Genomic DNA, 19297 nt, shown 5'->3' with positions numbered 1-19297 from the left:
CATACGTCTCTCTATAGTTGTGAGGACACTCATTGGCATACTGCATTCCCCAGCCCCTTAGCCAAACCTTAACCATCAAAACTAACCCTAACCCAAACCTAACCCCTAATTCTAACCCTAACATCTACCATAACAAGCATTTGAATTTCTGAGGACCAGCCAAAATATCCCCACAATGATTGTATTGAACCAAAATTAGCCCTCATAATTATAGAAAGAAATGCACACACACGCACACGTTTGTACATCTACATGTATCTTAGTGAGGAAACTCATTGGCATAATGTATTCTGTAGCCCCTAACTTTAACCACCCAAACTAAAAGCCTAACCCTAAAACCAAGTCTTAACCCTCAAACAGCCCTTTGAAAAAGTGAGGGCCTGCCAAAATTTTCTAACTTTCCAAAAATGTCCTCACTCTGTAGGGACTATGCTCAAAATGATCCTCACAAATAAGTACAAGGACAAACACACACTCCTGTGTTCCTGGAGGCTGCAAGGAGTCGTTTATCTTGGTCCAAAGAGCACGTGGGGGTCGACAGGCCCACCTCTGATTTAAAAACTAAACTGAAAAAACTGTATTTTATCTTCCCATGTGTAATATCTTCATGTAAAATAAACGACTATTTCTTTAACTCCTTTAAATTAATCGGATGAAGCTCGTAAATCGTTTTTTCCTTTTAAATATGACCCAACTGAGGTTTATAACAGAATAACCGCCAAACCAGTGCAGTTTCATTCTTCATACACTCTTCTCCAGATTCATGAGGTCACTATGACCTTTAACATCTTACCAGTTCATCGTTGAGTCCAAGTGAACATTTGTACCAAATTTGAGGAAAATCCCCCTCAGAGGCTTTCTTGAGATATCGTGTTCAGAAACATTGGATAGAAAGATGAAAATGTAACGACTCCTCCGGCCTCTTGCACAAAGTCATAAACTCTTTATCAACATTTTATCAACAGTCATGAACATGAATATCAGTGAGCAGCAGTCTGACCCTGGTGACTTGTGGTGAATGTTTTTCTCCCATTCTCCTCCCCGATCCACTGACTCCTTGTTTCAGAGGATGACCAACAAGCTTGAGATTTTTTGAACAATGTATCATTTGAAAATACATCTGATTCTCTGCTCCAGACACCCTCAGCAGACGTACTTCCCCACACTCCCCTCTACTTATCAACAAAGTCTCTTCAGTACACAACAGCCGTGAAGTCTGCAAAGTTAAAGGGTGGTGTTGTTCTCCCTGCTCCTGTGACAAGCAGCTGTGCTTTTGTCCAGTGCTGCTCACAACAAAGGATCCTGTCAGTCCAACAAATCTAGAAAGTTAAGAGGTTACGCAACACGGCACCGAGATTAGATATCAAATATTGTCGGTGTCAGCCGGACGCTGGGATGATGAGCCAAACAGAACACATCGACCTCGCTGTTGCCCTTGCTCCATCCTTGCCTCCCTTACTCTAGGAGCACCATCAGCATTTATTTAAAAAGGAAGAAATATGTTCAGCACAGCCGCACAGTTCCTGAAGCAACAACTTGTTCTGAAACACGCAGCAGGAAATGTTTAAGGTTAAAAACATTTATTTAAAAACACCGCACAAGATTTCACTTCACATTTTCCCCCATGAGCACTGGGTGAGATTTCTTGGTGACATTCGATTTGAGTTCTGTCTGCAATGATGAGCTGCGGCGAGTCTTTAATGGCACGTGACCTTAAATTTCACAAACCGAGAAGTGAAGATAAAAAAGCTCCTGTAGCTGCAGTGCACTACAGCGGAACAGGTTCTTTGGCCCACCTTCAGAAGGGAGGAAAAGTCGTTTCACATTAATCCGACAGTTTGTCTTGCACCTCGTGCGAGGCCTCCCCTCCACCAACGCCTCCTCTCGCCCCTTTGACCATCTACGCTGGTGCAATCGGGATCTGATCCAGATGCAGCACTTACAGTAATTGAGTAATGCCCCCATTCAGAAAAGCCTCATTAAATTCTCAGTACCACCGTGTGTTCCCGGACATAGCTGCTGAAACACCGCAGTCAGCACAATATACAGAAACTGCTTGGGTCCTGTGCACAAGGAGAATTACAGGTTGAGAGTAAGCATGATAATGGAAGCTCTTTAAATGCATGCGAGGATGCAGCATCCACTATGCATCTACTACAACCAATAATACAAATGTGCATGACCTAAAAACAGTTGAGCGTTACCTTTTAGTTTGCACTAAATTATAAATATTTATTGAATGTACACGTCAGTGGTTTATTTTGAAGGGCTTAAGTGCTGCACATTGTTCCTCGAGGTGGAATAAGCAGCTGCAGAGTCCAACACTTACTGCTCCCAGTGGTGGTTCTTCTAGTTTTCTGGAACAATCACCAAATTAATAGTCAGTGCTGAACTTGAACAATCTGTATCACAGTCCTGGAAAACACTGATGGGTCCATTTCCTCTCCACACAGTGAGGTCGTTGGGGTCGCCGGCTGGAGGGCCGTGTGCAGACGTGACTCGTAGCTGGTGTCTTGCATCCACGTGCACGGCTTATGGAGGACCTCCTTGTCGACCTCGCAGCTCTGCTCAGAGGGCAAAAGAGGTGTCGCCGAGGTCGGGCCCAGCCGTGACAGCAGGTCACAGTCCCAGTCAGAGTCAGATGACGATGGAGAGAGCGCAGCCAAGTCAGGGATGAGGGCCGACTCGATGCACACTGAGGTAGAGTGCGATAGTGAAAAGGTCTTTGTTTTTGAAGGAGTTGTTACACGTGCATTATTATGACCCCAAATGTCAGTTTGACTTGGTTCCCATGGTAAATTCTGCACAGTGGGAACACAAAATGTTGTTAAGTCAAGTTCTTCCACAGTGCATGAAGACACCTGTTGTCGAGGACACTGTGTTATCTGACAAGCGGCCTTGTCAAATAATGAATACCCCCCACACTTTGCCATAATGTCACGTTCTGGTTTTATAGATATAAACCCTTGTTCAGTCCAGTTACATTTCCCTGTAATCCTACTCCTTTTGCTGCGGTTACATTCAGGGCTGGCTGATCGACAGCGTTTTTTGGGGTTTGGAGCTGTAGCTGACTGTCGAGGCAATGACTGGGATCGACATGACACCAGTTTATCACACACCAAACCACTGCCAGAAAATATGATCCCACTGAATGCTAAACAACCATCTTCCACCTCTGCATTTGTCTCAGCTGCAGTGGAAGGGAGGGAGATGGTGATGGGAACTGTGACAGCTGAGACAGACTCCGAAAAACTCTCTGCAGTATCCCTTTCACTAACTTCCAGAGTTTCCTCTGCGATGTACTGTTGAGGACTGAGGACAGGCGGCTCGGAGTACGGGCTGTGCAGCTCCATAATGCAGGAAGGGATTTGAGGGCTGAGGACTGGGGGCAGAGAGTAAGGGTCAACGGATGGAGTATCAGGGGTATCAGGGCAAGGGGATGGCTGCTGGCTGGGTGAGGCGTGGTTTTGTGGTTTAACATCCAATAGAGGCATGACGGGGCTCAAAGCGTGGGGCTGGATATCCGGGAACTGGCACTCAGTAGGAGTGAAAGACTGGATGTCAGCAGGTGGTGTGGCTGGACTTGCGATGGGAAACAGAACTCCTAGTGATGGGCAGCCAGGGTCAATGGTAAGACGACCCGCAGTAGAATTGGAGATGTGGGTTATGGACAATGAACTTTGTCTGCGCAGGGCCTGAATGGCACGTTCCGTCTCGCCATCAGTGAGAGGCTCCAGTTCACAGACATCCTGGATGAGCTGCAGACTTGGTGGTCTAGGAGGAAGATGTGAAAAATAGTAAAAATATAGAAAAACACTGTTTTTCTAGTGAAAAACCAAATAGCAAAAGTATCACTGCATTCCAACATTACTAAGTAATCATCGAACTCACTCTGTTTCTTCTGCTTGTTCAGGTGGACTAGGGTTGAATCCTGGGAGCATTTCAGCCACAAGTTGATCAACCACAGTGTAGTTGGAGGGATCCAGCACAAACATACGGTGCTGATCAGACTGTAAGTGCTGCAAAGACCCGATCAAAGATTATGTTAAAGACTGTGCACACGATGTTTGCAAATCTATCAAATACTAATAAGAAAAGACTCAAAAGATTTCCACCTCCTCCAGGTTAGTGAAGGGTTGATGACAGCATTCGCAGTATGCTGTTTCCTTTTTGCGCGGACGCCACGGTGCAGGGTTACAGGTGAGCGCCGGTTGGGATTTGTCCTGAATGCTGCTTTCAACTTTTTTCGTCTCCCTGATTAACAAAGAATAAACAACAATTGTGAAAAATCAGTTTCTAGTATTACAGACCTTCTTTTTTTTATATACAGCATTTAACATTCTATATGTTTTCTTTTATAATTCAAATCAGTCAGGAATCAAACTAGAAACTTAAAAATTGTCTATAGCTCTGAAATATCAACTCCGGCACAGCTGAACAAACCTTGTTTTACTTTCTCCTTCTTCAGTCGGATTTTCAAATCGAGGAGGAGGAATATCGAAGGGACTGAATCGGCCCAAGTAGCAAAGCGATGGGAAGGTCGTAGACTGCATATGCAGGGGTTTGTATTTCCTGGTTAGATGACAAAAAGACAGAATTTAGTAAGTAAAATAAAAAGAATTAAAAAAGACTGCCTATTTGAATACATACATAATATTATTATGACTATGATTATTATCAAACTCTCACATGGGTATGATTTCATACTTTGCAACTCTGCTAATGAGAGAACACATGAGATTGACCCCAGCTGCACTGCTGTTCAACCCTTTCAGATGTCATGGGTTCAGTTTCTCATTGCCAGGGTCTAAACATTAGCCAGAGCACTTCAATTAACTGAAATGAGAGGGCAAATGAAAAGACCTGTTCGCACAGAGCGAGATCCCCTGGAGGAACTGGCAGTGAAGCCTGCAAAGTCTCATCAAGCAGACATCGTATCCGCTGGAGCACAAGGCTCCTGGGGAGCCGCATCCACTGGAGGGCAGGGGGCCTCGTCACATTACATGATAGGACTTCTTAACAGGTTCAATTAGGAAAATCTCCTGGGCTGAAATGCAAACCGCCACAACTAGCACCCAGTGGGGTATGATGGGTAGAAACAGAGACAGTAGTTTCACTGTCACTACGCTTCAACTGCAAAAAAAAGGAATTGAATCTGATACTAAACAACCACTACATGGACTGAGGCAGACCTAAAACACAATTTCTCCTCTATAACTTTGCACTTGAATTCAAGTCCCACTCTTTTCTTGGGAGAAAATAAACAAACAGAAACTTCACTGACTGAAACTCACCTGCTGGAGTCTTCGATTTTCAGGTATGGAGTTCTTAGAGCTGCAGCTGTGTGCCGGGGGAAGAGGAGGGGAACAGAAAAAAAACAATAACATTACTTCAAACACCTACACCAACAGAAATCAGAATATTTGGAAAATAAACACAAAACATAAACCAACCTTTGACAACATGAGAACCTGGTTGTTTGGGGTAAGTCCGCTGCATTAAAAAAAGGAAAGTTTAAGGACTCATTAATATTAAAGAATAAATGCAGATGTGCATTATGGCATAGTAGTTTTTATATTACTTATTCATGCCTCCTTTTCATGGAAGCTGATTTAATTGAACGCCCATCTTTAAGACCTTCTTTTATCGATTCACTTACTTTACTTACTTGATTTCTTTATATTGAACTGTTGTGTCTGGGTGTTTTTTAAGTGAAATCTTACCTCAGGTCTCCTGTGCTTCACGTTGAAACTCTCTCGAGTCAGTTGTTTCAGATACAAAATCACATCTGACACCACATTAAGGAACAGTACAAACACTGTTCTGTGCTTTAAGAATGTGACAGTTCTGTGTTGGTACACAGCAGAATTCTTCAGCCTCTATTAGTAAGACACCCAGTGAGAACAAAAACACTTGGATGGTGCCACCTGCTGTGAGAAGGGCCTCACAGCACTACATATGTGAACACAGACATTTTACTCTCTAATGTCAAATCCCTCTGTGGTTATATTCATGTTTTTTTTTAAAAAGGATACCATCCACAAACAAAATCTTCACTCCCCACGATCGGGCACTGGCCAGAACACTGTTCCCCTGCAGTCGCTCCTACAACAAAGAATCATTAGAATCAAAATAACAAACTACGTCACTCTTCAGTATAATATCAACAATACCCAGAAAAAAAGGTTAAAGCCTGAAGATCTACTAGATTAAAACATGTTTTGGCGACATTGACTTACATTGTTGCGAATGGCCTTTTCAAGCAGAGCTTTCCCCCGGCTGCCACAAGCCTGAAAACACAAATACATGCAGGGTTTAGTGTTAAACAGCAGCACTTTAGGTGTTCAATTGTTTTTCATTCGCGATTATCAGCTTAAGTATTGAATTTTAACACTCCTGTGAGCCTGATCAGTGACTGTAAAAAGGTTTTGGACACATATATGTGCCTGATGTTCAGTACCATCGGTCGAGGAGTTACTGGTTGCTGTTTCTCGCTGATGAGGACACTCTGACTCTTGGGTTTTTGTTGGGTTTCTTCATTTGTTCCCTTCTCCCGTCCCTTGGTCACCACGCTCCTCTCCTCTTGGAGACCCTCTTGGCTTCCAGTCACAACAAAGCTCACATCCTTGTGTAGGAAACTCTCGATTCTCTTCAGCAGGAGGAAAAAACAGACATTGACTCATTAGTTTCTACTTTAATGTTGAAAAGTTGAACTTGGTTTAGAAACCAATACGAGTTGGGATGCTGTCAGATTGGTCATTTCATTTGATCCGACAGGTGTCACAAGCTCACCCCTCCTAAAAGAGATATGGCCTCCAAAAGCAGAGCTGTTGCGCGTTTCTTCAAATTGTCCAAATAGAAGTTCTTCCCCTCCAGCTTCTTGTCCCCAGGACACAGTTTTCCCAGAAGGCCTCTCTCCTCTGCATACTGCTGCATGATCCTGGGGCAGAGAAGGAGCTCACAGCTTTACTGTAAAGCACCAGGATCCTGTGTAAACAAGAGGAAAACAGCATTAACGAACAAAATATTCATTAAATGGTAAAACTGACCTGCAAAGACAGACAGGATGGTTCAAAGTAGCAGGATTTACAATTCTATAACATTTTATATAAACATTTCACAATAAGAGCCTGATATTAAGAGTCTAGCAACACTTATAAACAGCAGATTTTCTATACAAGTAACTTAATAAAGTGAAAGTAAAACAAGAGTCCTAATCAAGTTTAAATGTCGACTTCTCAAAAGGTAAGATTGACTTAAGGGTTTTCTCCAAATTGATGAAGTTGTGCAGGAAACACACGCAGCGTGACAACAGCACAACACGCACTAGCTCTGCACCTCGCTCTGGAGCTAACACACTTAGCTGCGGCTGGTTAGCATTAGCCCACCTATGCTAGCTGGGCTTTCCTCCACAAAATATGGCGTTTGGCTGCTTCGTTACGGGGATCGATCGTCTGGGGGGGAAAGCTTCCACGTTGTCCGAATGGGGGGGGAACCACAATGCACGTACGTCGTGTGACTTTTCCGAGGAGCTGCGCCAGAGAATCGGTGGCAAATGGTTCATGAATAGGTGGAGGAGCAACCGCCGCTTTTTTAAAAACACTGGAGACGTCAACGTAAAGTGCGGGTCACATCCGGTACGACGCTGCGTTCAGGGAGCTCGTCGCATCGGATCTGCGCGGCTGAATGTTTGGGGGGGGGGGGGGGTTATTCCACCAATAGTGATGCTTCGAGAGCGATTAATAAAGTGAGATAAAAGTAAAGTTGAGTCTACGTCTTGTGCAAGTCATTTTTTAAATTAACGTACTTTCTTCAAGTCAAATTCACGCTATAGTTGTGCGTTTTACATGAGGTTGTAACAGTACATTGAACGCAGCACAAAGTCAGCGCTGGCCTTTGATCAGTGTTTCATTTATTTATTCAGATTAATTTATTAGTTAATCAACATTAATTCAATCATAGGATTTATCATTAATTAAGATTGATTAATTAATCTATTTACTTATTAACTATTTTAACGACGTTCTCTTTTATTTTAATACCTGAATTAATCACTTTTTTTTTCCTTTCATGAAATCATTTCTATAGTAATAAAAGTGACTTTTATTCTACACACGTTCATACTTTTGTCATTTAGGACCTGAAAATTAGATGAACATGTCAGCTAAAACGGATAAAATGTGAGCAAGAGTTTGAACTATATGCAATATGCCTAAAAAACATAAATCAGACAAGCCTCTAATCATAGGCATATACTCAGTTCTGGTGTGTATGGGTTGCACTATTGTTTTCCAAAAGAATGTGTATCCAGCTGCGACTTCCCTGTCAGTTTCAACACTTGAGATGGTTATCAAGTGTGATTCATTCTGACTCAGTGACAGAGATGGTTAAACAATGGAACAAGAATAGGTTGTTGTGTGACTGAGCCATGTTTTACTTCTCTCTCAAATAAATATAATTATATTAGATTGCTCCTTCAACAGGGGGTAAAATGTGATAATTAAACCAATTAAATAATTGATAGTTTATAAATAATTATCTGGAAGAAAAAAAACATGGATAATGTAAATACTCAGCCTCACTCAAGAAAAAAAAACGTATCCTCCCTGCCCAGCAGAGGGCAGTGTGCCTGTACACACAGTCATCCCTCTGAAGAAAGTGGCACCTTCAATTGTCTCTACTTATCATCTGTGATCCATATGTTGAAATGGATTAAATAAATTAATTTGTTTAAGGTTTTACAACCTTTCATGACTACAACATTGTCAAAATGTGAGACAAATATAAAGTCTTTATTCAAAACATGCACTCTTTTGTTCATAAAAATACTTTTGACAAAATTAAACAACGGCTGGGCTTCATGGCATTTCAATGTGAAAATCTGAAAGTGAAAGTATGTATCAATAACAAGGAAGTTTTCATACAAATAAAAAAAATACAAAAAAACCCCAGGCCAGATGCCAGATTAAAGAAAGGTTGAGAAAACCTTCATGGCACAAACATCACGTGTCTAAACAAAAATACTACGAACAACAAATTAAGGTCATTAACCTTTGCCTAACATCCATTGAACAATATATTAAAGAGAAAACAAGAAAAACTGTCAATTTAGCCAATGACTACATACATCGTTTTTTCTTCATAGCGTTGAAAACGATGAGTTTGGTGAAAATAAAGATAGGATTTTGCATTTCTGCTTTAACACCTGGACAGTCATGAAAACTAGCCACATAAAGCAGGCTCCTGTTGTCAGTTCGTAGTGATGAGCACATTTTGTAAAAAATCATTATTGAACAATTGAACAGGAAGTGATGCAGAGTCAGTGGGAAGCAGCTCTTTGGCTGTTTACATAAGGCACCATAGGTTTCAGCAAAGCTGCCTCTGCACTTTATATCCATACTAAATTTAAGTCGACATGAACATCCTCCAGAGAGACATTAAACAAAATGTAATCCTGAAAATAAAATAAAATTGTATAGCACAAGCTGATACTTGTTAAAACCCAATTTTTATTTACATCATAATGCAATAGACTTGCATTTAATGTGCAATTTATCATCAGTATGGATGTCTAGGTTTTGTTTTTATTGGACAGATCTTCAGTGGGCTGGTACAGGGTGGTTCTAATTTTCACTTACTATTTAAATTGCCTGAATATCATTGAAAATAATGTAAAGTAGCTCCCCCCTCTTTTTTTAATACAATTTAATACAAGATATACAGATGTAAATATGTGTTGATCTGAGGAGTTTAAAAACAAACAAAAAGTCACAGCCTGTCCTTCAGATCCACTCGGAACCCTTCACCACTCCGTATTTGCTGTTACTACTGGTGCTGCTGCTGCCTATGTCGGCCTCTGCCTTGCTGGAGGCGTGTTTGTAGACCTGCTGGTGTTTACGATCGCGGTGAGGAATGCTGTGGTTATTATTATTGTGGCTCTGAAGGTGCTGGTAGGCCGGACTCTCGGCCTCCTGCACTTTCTGAGCACATCTGGAGGCATCCTCCATCCCCTCTCTGCCCAAGTTGTCATCATTTATGGAGTACTGCTGTCGCTCCTCTTGGGCATTGTTCACGTGGTTCTGTCGGCATACCATCTTAGCATTAGCAAGGTCGGTGATGGGCAGTGGTTTGTCGTGGCTCTTTGTAGATACCATAGTAGGCTTGATGGCGATGTTGTACCCTGGTGGATCTGATGCTGCGTTCCAAGAATAAGGGTAGCTGTTGTAATCCCTTCTGCCCAATCCGGCGTCTTTCAGAGCTCCATGATCCTTTGACAGTCCGTACAACTCTCCATCGGGGAGCTGCACCTGGCGGGTGCGTACAATCTCACAGATGGTGCCGATGCCCAAGTGAAGCATCTCCCATACATTGAGAGCCAGACAGAGCACGGAGACGACATACATGATGAGGAGAAAGATAGTTTTCTCAGTGGGGCGAGACACAAAGCAGTCCACACTGTGAGGGCAGGGAAGGTCAGAGCACATGTAGGTCGGAGGTACTGCAAATCCATACAGGACGTACTGTCCGCACAGGAACGCCACCTCCAGCGAAGAGCGGGCCAAGAGCTGAAACACGTAAATACGCATTAGCCCATCTTCTTTGATACGCTGGCGTCCATCATGCCGCGCCTTGGCCTTTACTTGTTCTTCACCACTGTTTCCTTTTGCTGCACCATCGCTCACCACCTCTGTCATTTCATAGATCATCGGGTCTTCCTCTTGGTCGTCCTCAGCCTCTTCAATACCTCTATGCTGCACTCTGCCCCCAAGGTAATGCTTCTGGGGTTTCCTCCGTGATAATCCATTCACTCCCCCACCGCCAGCCCGCTCCTCTGCCCGAGCAATCTTGTTGACCGCGTAGCCCAGGTACATGAGTGAAGGCGTGGCCACCAGGATGATTTGGAAGACCCAGAAGCGGACGTGCGAGAGCGGAGCGAAGGCGTCGTAGCAGACGTTCTCGCAGCCCGGTTGACCCGTGTTGCAGACGAACTTGCTCTGCTCATCATAGTAGATGGACTCTCCTCCTACAGCCGTCAGCACAATGCGGAAAACAACGAGGACGGTGAGCCAGATCTTGCCCACAAACGTGGAGTGGTTGTGGATTTCTTCCAGCAGACGAGTCAGGAAACTCCAGCTCATGGTAGTGGCACAGAAGCTACAGCAACATACACCTCCTGTTACTCACCTGTGGAGAGAGCAGAAATGGTTTACCTCTTAACTACTATCCACATTGATATTCACAATTTATTTAGGTCTCCTGACAGTAAAATACCAGTAAAAGACCAGAACAATATCTGGTTAGAACAATTCAGTTTTGACGAGTGGGCTGATGGGATGTATGGGATGTAGCGGTTGCCTTTTTCAAAGTGTAGCCTCCTCTAGCTTTTCCAGGGTTACCAAGCCTAGCATTAACAGAATATGAAATGTACAGAGAAAATTGGAAAGGATTATAGGCCCTACTGAAATTGTAATGATTATTATTATTTTTATAAATTATTATAAAAAAGTGCATTTCCCACAGTAGCAATAGCCTCATACGCGAGTAGCTGTGCTCTTAAGCTCGTGTTTAAACATTACCACAATATGGGAAAGTAATGACGACAATGGGATGTCTATTGTTCATCGAATTCCCCTGAGCCTTTAATTTTACAGTAGGTCATAACAACATCTGACTGTCCAGATGTTGTAAAAGTCATATTTCCCCACTCGTGCCAATCTAAAGTATTATTGACATAATCAGTGCATTTAACTCTCTGTTATATTTGAGTAATTACAACAATCAAAAAAGGTTGTTCGGGGGGGGTTATTAATCTTATTGCAAAGCTATGGCAACTACAAATTATAGTGCAATGTAATAAAATACTATATCTTTTATCAATAGCACTCAGCGGAAAGGGTTTCTCAGGACAACATGACCAGCTGCTGCTAACACCAGAGTTAACAATGTTCCTCACTGTGTGAAGAAAAAAAATCCAGACTGTCTCATTAAGAGTCACGAGCCCTTTAAAACTGCACATCTGGCCCAGTTGTGTAACGTACTATTTGGAGACCGAGTAGCACAGCTATCAACACCCAAACAAGAGTCTATAGCGAAGGGCGAGAAATTGGGAACACTCCCTTCTTCAGGTCATCAGCAAAGTCCATCACTAAGACTAAGTAAAGCCAATTTAAGTGCCTGCCATTTATTCATGCTTTTTTGGTCATAAAACTATATGGATAGTTATAGAATCCATGGTTGCCTTCACAATAACATGTACAAAATGCAAATTTAGGTCAAATGGTAGCGATTTGCACAAGACCGCAGAGACCTGTCAGAAACAAGAGGGGTTAGGTGATTTCTCTGACAGCGTGATGGTCATTCTGTTTCGTTGTGTGTGTTTGTTTCGTTTTAACTGATGTTAATTTCAACATTGTGTGGATGATTCAGTCATTTTATTCACCAACCTATTACAGATTTGACACAACTAGCAGAGGTCCCCTTGGGCAAGCAACATTCCCAACATTAGTGTATTGGGACAGGAAATCGGGGCTTCATCCTCCCAGCACAGACACAATAAATATAGATTGACGGGGTTTCTCCACTTCCTTTCATTGTACAAAAATGTAGTAAAAATATCTAATAGACGGGCTGTCGTCTTTCACTTTTGGCTTCATTTGGAGCCAGAGACTGCACAGTAGAGTCACAGACACACACAGGCTCAACCAACTGCCAGTCAACCTTCCAGTTATTGTAGCATCATATAACTAAACTAAACAAATCAAAATCAATCTTATCAGATACACAAACACTCGAACGTACCTTTCAGTTTTGTTTCTCTCTTGTTAAAACATGCAGCAAACCAGAGCCTGCCCTCAACAAACAACTCAAATCTGTTATAAACCACACAGACACTACATGTTTTTGCATTAAACCACTTAGTACATGTCCATAGCGAAGGTTGATGGCAGTGCCACACTGAAAGCCAGAAGTTGGTACCGTGCCCTATCTCCAGATGTCTTCCAGCCTCACCTCAGACCAACAACCTCCAGTTTCCTACGGTGCTAGTAAATGAACTATTTGAGGAGTGTTAAAGAGTTAAAAGAGCAGCCACCCATGTACATGCATATCTGTGAAGGCTCCAGGCTGTGAATTTGAAGGCCTGCGGTTTCCTTCGAAGCAGTTAAAGTGATGCTCCACCCAACATCTATCTTTTGAGTATGAAACGCTTACCCACTATTAACTTGAAAGGCAACTGTAAAATGTTTGTAGTTTGCTGACACTGCACTTGTTTTTGTTAGTATTTTTAGGAGAGTTTTTTTTTCTTGATTACACACAGTACACCGTAGAAAGCTGATGATGGAAAAAGGGGGAATGAGAGGAGAGAATGACCCACAGGAGAGGTGCCGGGCTGGATTAATACCAGGTACACTATGAACACATAGTCAAAGTGGACACAAATGCCATGACATACGAACATAGTCAAGGTACAATAGCTTTGATGTGGTGATCCAGGGACACAATAACCTTTAAGACACTGCCAGTAAGTGCTAACATAAAACATTAAGTGTGCGGCTTAAGTCCTACATCATGCACCACGTCTGTGTCACGCTAAGCAGTTTGTCAGGAAAACCTTTAAACCCTAAATTTATATATCTAATTATATAGAATCATTCCCTTGGAAATCTGTGATAATGTAAAAAAAGAAGAAGCCCTATCTTGCAATTTTAAAGATACTGATAAAAAGAAAAAAATCCTGCCCTTATCTATATCCTTGGCAGAGAAAAATAACAATGATGATGGCAGCAGCAAGCGGAACATATCTCTATCTTTAAATCCAGCCCTGATCCAGTCATCACCACATTTCTTTCACATCCTGGCCAACGTACTGGAATAAAATAATGTGCCAAGACGTAAAGTTACAAAAAGTACTGCGCGTGTACTTTACCCAAACTTACAATTCAGCATTTATCTGTATAACTCTGACAACTGCTTTAGACATGAAGCCTGCAGGATATCTTAAGGTCACTTTGTGAGTCACACACTCACAACATGTCAAAACACACACAGATCATGCAGTATGTATAACAGGATTTGATTTGGACACACGCCTCGAGCAAAGACAGCTTCTTTGTCCACCTGCAGAAAGTCAACACTATAACTGGAAAACTTAGTGGAGAGAACAACCAGAGGGGCCACTGGACAATTACCGCCCGAGCGCATCTTAGTTGTATGTAATTTTACAGTGGAAGTAAACACCATCCCTTTAATGTTAGTGTTTGATTTGATTACAAGGAGATTTCTTACTTATTACTTATGCAAATGATAGTAATAAATTGCTTGTAAAATCTGTTTATTATCTAACACACACACATATGTACACATAAAGGTCTGTGGACAAGACATAGTAATTTTATGAACAGCTGACTCCTATTTTACAGCAACACTGTTCCTGCTGCTCCTCCTCCTCCCTCTCAACCTCTTCAACTAATCTCAATAATAAATTTTAAAAAGCTGTAAATCTCAGTGTTCTTATAGCTAATGAACTTCACTCATAATTCTTATTACCTCTTCTTGTTCTATTCTTCCGATCCTTCTTGTTTCACCGGCCCAAATTTGGAGCAATTTCAAACCCCTATGTGCCTGTAAAGTGAACAGAGATAACACGAGAAACAAATCAGTTTTATCAAATTGCTCACAGCTTGTATAGCTGGTAATATAGGTGTGAATTCACAGAATAATTGTGTTTTTAAAAGCTTTTACTTTAAGAGTGTACTTTGTCGAGTTATTATCGCTTATTATATCCTTTTTTTCATTTACTGCAGATAAAAAGGTAAACACAAAACCATTTTTTTTCAAAGGCGGCACAGCTTTTTCCAAATAAATAACTCAGAAAGAAAATCATGCAAAACCTGGATCCACGTTAAATTATTAGATCAAGATTAAAATAAAACCCCAATATAAATTAACTCTACTGTGATATAGCTCACTGTCAAGATAAATTATTCTCTAAAGGCACTAATAAGATAATCTGATCATATAGATACTAATTATCATTTAATTAAAAAACTTTGGGTTAAACCTTTTGGGGGAAACATCAAGTTTGTATTCATTAGATTGTAATAAACAATCAATTTTAAAATAAATCAATGACAGATTGATTGAAACCGGAAATAGAAGGTTAAGACCCTTGAATTCCCTGAAAACTGAATAATGCACTTACAGCTTTTTTAAGTTAACTGGCAAAGTTACAAAGAGAATATGGTCAGTGAGTTTTAACCTTGATGAACTAGGATGCTGAGTAATTCTTATAAATAATTTAACAGAACACACATCACACAATGTGAACTTAACACTCAACAACAACACACCTAGCAAAGCTAACCTTCAGGTAAACGAACCTACAGGTAAATGTTGGTTAGAACCAACAAGCTAACTCAACGAACTTAGCACGAGCTCACAAATTCCTCCTAACTGACCTGGAAACAGATTTATCCCGTTGTTTTGATTTGTTTTTCCTCCACAGTTTTCCAGTAGTTCGTGTTTTTAAATAAAATGTCCATTAGTGACAGGAGACCACCATTAACTCACCCAGCCTCACCACAGCCGTATCCTCGCCTCCCTCAGACCCACATCTGGAGCCTCTCCCGTCCGCCAGACAAGAGCCGGATGCACGTTGGGAATTCACCAGTCATCCGGTGACACACGGTGGAAATCTTCATCGCCGAATTACAGCCAACGGAACAGGGGTCTCGCCCACGGGTGGAAATATCCCGCGAGGTTTCGGGCAAGTGAAGTTCTCCCCGGTTGAAGTAGTGAAATGTAGTTTTGATCACGGAGACTGGACTGAGAAGGTGGACACACAGAGAGAGAGAGAGAGAGAGAGAGAGAGAGAGAGAGAGAGAGAGAGAGAGAAAAGGGGGGGGGGGGGGAGAGAGAGAGAGAGAGAGAGCTGGGTTTGAGTGAGTGGAGGAAGAAGATAAACTGAGTGAGGCAGAGGAGGGTGTGTGTAGGGGGGGCGTGTGTGTGTGTGTGTGTGTGTGTGTGTGTGTGTGTGTGTGCTACTCATGTTGTGAGGACCTAAATCTTGTCTTCCTCATTGGGACAAAAATGTGAATCATTGCAATTTTAAGATGAAGACGTGTTTTCTGGTGAAGGGTTTAGGTCAGGTTAAGGCTGGGAAAGTAGTAGATATGGTTGATGTTATGGTTAAGCTATGTGAGTTGTGGTTAGGTTTAGGTTGGGGTCAGGGTTAGGTAAGTAGTGACTATAGTTGAGGCTATGGGTAAGTTATGTGAGTTGTGGTTAGGTTATTTAAGGTTTAGGGTTAGGTTAGGTTTAGGTTGGGGTCAGGGTAATTGTTAGGTAAGTAGTAACTATGGTTAAAGTTATGGGTAACCATAGTTATGTGAGTTGTGGTTAGGTTACATTTAGGGTTAGGCATGAATTGGTCGTGGTTAAGGCTAGTGATAAGGTTTTGTTTGGCTGTTCACAACGAATGGAAGCCAATGTGAAGTCCTAATAAGGATGGCTGGACAAATATGTGTGTGTGTGTGTGTGTGTGTGTGTGTGTGTGTGTGTGATTTTCATAGCACCATAAGGCACAATTCCCCGTTTTGAAATTGTTGAATAATAACTGTTAAATGTCGTGATCCTGCTTTACCAAGCGTCTGCATCAGGCAAATTACTTTTATATACATTACTTGTATCCAATTAATACAAATCATGGGGACATATGATGTTTTTAATATATTTAAATTACGACTGCAGTTTTTTCTTCATATCGTTTTTAAAAAAAAACTTTAGTCAGGGTCACGTACAAGTAGCATGACCTCAAATCAATAACTCACTCTTGTTTCTTTCTGTCTTCATCACTGGCTGCACATACAAGGAAGCTTGAATACAAGGAAGAGGCATAGTTTTTTAAATAAAAGTTCCCCACGAAGACGCATTGCACAGCCACTGACCAAACAGGTTCTATAGACATACTTCTGAGGATTGTAGTTATCATCTTGATCTTCTTCACACTTTCATTGTAAGATTATGATCATTTAGCCTCCCCAGACGGATCAGATACACATGTGCTGCTTTGTCAACAAAGCTCTGGATTGCAATGGATTATGGTTTGTAGCTTCCACTGCAGCGGAGCATGTCGGAGACGCCATCATCTACACACCTTTCAGTGTCAGATCGTTACGGTTCACTGCAAACTATCTGGTTCCCTCCAGTTCCTTCTAGTCCTGGCTGCACGAACAGTAACAAGGGCTTTGTGAAAAGGGCAAAGACGAGAGTTTTCAGACAAACACATACTTTATATTTACCACATTGTTTTCTTTAAGCCGAGCCTGACACTGAACAGACACCAAGAGTTTGTCTCATCTTCTTCCACCACGCTTTGGATACTGACCGTGGATCTGTGAAACTTTTTGTTTTTTAGCCTTCTGCTTTCACACAATGCACTCAACACCCCGCCTTAAAGGGATGCTCCACCAACACTACACATAAAAGGTCACTCGTCATGGAGAATACCACTCGGCTTGTTAAAAAGAGCTGTATTATGTCATCTGCCGCTCTGATGGGAGCTTTCTAGAAGCCTTAAAAAAATTACCCTCTTGATATAATCAGTCTGAGTACACAGTTGGGGTGTGAAATTTAAAAGATGAGGACAGTTAACAGGCATGGAACCTCAAGGAAACTCATTTTTAGAATCATGCAAGTGCAAAACTAAATCGCAAGCAATGCCCTTTTAATAACACAAATGGCCACTTTTGCAAAAACATGTTGCTCTGATATATCTCAGCTGCTTATTCTACCTTGTAGGCCCCACGAGATGCCCCTCAAGGTAAAACATTTCATAAGATCCCACAATGCATGGCCTCTTCTCAGTTTTCGTCACACTGCTGCAGCTTCAGCAGATAACGCATTAATACACCGAAGCCTCTCATGTAACAATGAGGTTCATTCGAGATATTGAACATCTTCAAGGACATGCAGACACAATTCAAACATTGTGTTTCTCCTGGGGCTGCAGAAAAAAATGAAATAAGCCAAAGAGTCTCAGTTTTATCTTTACTGTTCATCTCAAGGACCTTAGACAATTGTGAGCTCAGACACTCCCCTCTTCTACTCCCCTCTCCATCTGTTGCTGCCTTTTGGTGGAGCGCCACCGCTCAAAGCTATTACTCTGACTTTTGGCTGGCATTGTATCCCTAAACTATCAGCAGGAGAATCAAACACACAGGAGTGGAAACACTTACAGCCCTAATCAGCCTGAGAGCGTTTTGGCATAGGAAGCATGCATCCTAATTCAGAGTGACCTCTTACAAGCCTGAAGTCCCTTAATTGAGTTAACTTTCACCTCGGAATGAGTAATTGAATGGAGGAAAATCAATGGGGTTATCCATAAAGCCAATCATCGGATAGGCCTGGCAATTTAAAGCGTTTCAACAGCAGAGTGTGTGTACTGTTATTGGTGTGGGAGTGCCTGCATCAGCTGCTATCTGGATATTGACGGGAAGCAACAACACGAGTAAGACCCTCAAATACAATTCGTCATCGTTCTCCACAGGCTGATGTTAATTGGGTTTTCCATCCATTCACTTACCTGCAGAGGTCATTGGAAATTGGGTCTGGCAGCAAGTTATCTTTTGCCTATTTGACTATAATAGACACAGCATGTACTCTTTTCCTTAACAACGTCAGGCTCACTTTGATCTAAATTGAAGGATCAATCCCGGTCGGATCAATTGAGCTGAGCGTTGTAGATGCTAACAGACAGGTTTTCAGAAGAGTGATGGCTGATGTTGGAAAGAGAAGAGGTGGACGAAAGCAGAGGGAGTGAAGGCCTCGATTGACTATATGTTCTTCCAATCACCAATCACTTCTCCCTGCTGAAAAAATACTGCAAGGCTTTTTTCAAATCAAATGCATCAAAAAGTAAACCATGCAGAACCTCAGATCTACTTAAAATTATTAGATCAAGAGTTTACAAAAGAACATAAGATAATCGACGACAACAAAGGCTTTGGATTCACCGGAGGGAACGAATAAACGGAGAAAGATGAAATCAGATGTGGAGAGAGAACAATGCAGACGTGATTGGATGCGGACACCTGGATTATGTTTGTCTGAACTGACGGACGTGAAAGAAGAAAGGGAGGAGAGGTTACGTAGAGGTCGTTGGAGGCTGAATGGGCCCGAATTCGACTTTGTTCCTCACAAGTTAAAAACCTGAATCAACATATTTACTGTCTGACGTCGGCGGCATCTCAAACTCACATGACGACACGGAGCACGCACCACGTCATCTCCATCACCACAG

At 41.9% G+C, this 19297-nt stretch overlaps 2 protein-coding genes across 3 annotated transcripts; both read right to left on the bottom strand.

The window, feature by feature from the left end:
• Positions 1 to 1563: 1563 nt before the first annotated feature.
• dbf4b (DBF4 zinc finger B) lies at positions 1564 to 7635 on the bottom strand. 2 transcript variants are annotated; one of them, XM_034570744.1, is made up of 12 exons: positions 7511 to 7635; positions 6793 to 6987; positions 6461 to 6649; positions 6240 to 6290; positions 6036 to 6105; positions 5724 to 5788; positions 5454 to 5493; positions 5295 to 5340; positions 4444 to 4572; positions 4116 to 4254; positions 3892 to 4019; positions 1564 to 3774 (listed from the first exon to the last, which is right to left on the bottom strand). In XM_034570744.1, exons 2-12 carry the CDS (start codon positions 6934 to 6936, stop codon positions 2382 to 2384), a joined length of 2394 nt encoding a protein of 797 aa, XP_034426635.1. In that variant the 5' UTR covers positions 6937 to 6987; positions 7511 to 7635; the 3' UTR covers positions 1564 to 2381. The 2 variants fall into 2 exon arrangements, with proteins under 2 accessions (XP_034426635.1, XP_034426636.1); XM_034570745.1 differs by having other exon boundaries at positions 7389 to 7611.
• A 1889-nt stretch (positions 7636 to 9524) lies between these two features.
• On the bottom strand, positions 9525 to 15864 carry LOC117752985 (gap junction gamma-1 protein-like). Its single transcript, XM_034570746.1, has 3 exons — positions 15568 to 15864; positions 14545 to 14619; positions 9525 to 11184 (listed from the first exon to the last, which is right to left on the bottom strand). Exon 3 carries the CDS (start codon positions 11136 to 11138, stop codon positions 9783 to 9785), a length of 1356 nt encoding a protein of 451 aa, XP_034426637.1. The 5' UTR covers positions 11139 to 11184; positions 14545 to 14619; positions 15568 to 15864; the 3' UTR covers positions 9525 to 9782.
• Positions 15865 to 19297: the final 3433 nt, after the last annotated feature.

The sequence above is a fragment of the Hippoglossus hippoglossus genome, chromosome 19, assembly GCF_009819705.1.
Source record: "Hippoglossus hippoglossus isolate fHipHip1 chromosome 19, fHipHip1.pri, whole genome shotgun sequence".
NCBI lineage: Eukaryota > Metazoa > Chordata > Actinopteri > Pleuronectiformes > Pleuronectidae > Hippoglossus > Hippoglossus hippoglossus.
Note: the sequence above shows the minus strand (reverse complement) of the source record. Positions and strands in the feature narration are given on the sequence as shown.

Excerpts from the sequence above, each read along its gene's own strand:
- dbf4b (XM_034570744.1), bottom strand. The coding sequence starts at position 6,936 with ATGCAGCAGTATGCAGAGGAGAGAGGCCTTCTGGGAAAACTGTGTCCT. Across the intron at positions 4,573-5,294 it reads AAAATCGAAGACTCCAGCAG|GAAATACAAACCCCTGCATA; the intron begins GTGAGTTTCAGT and ends TCATCTAACCAG. Across the intron at positions 3,775-3,891 it reads GAACAAGCAGAAGAAACAGA|ACCACCAAGTCTGCAGCTCA; the intron begins GTGAGTTCGATG and ends TCTTCCTCCTAG.
- LOC117752985 (XM_034570746.1), bottom strand. The coding sequence starts at position 11,138 with ATGAGCTGGAGTTTCCTGACTCGTCTGCTGGAAGAAATCCACAACCAC.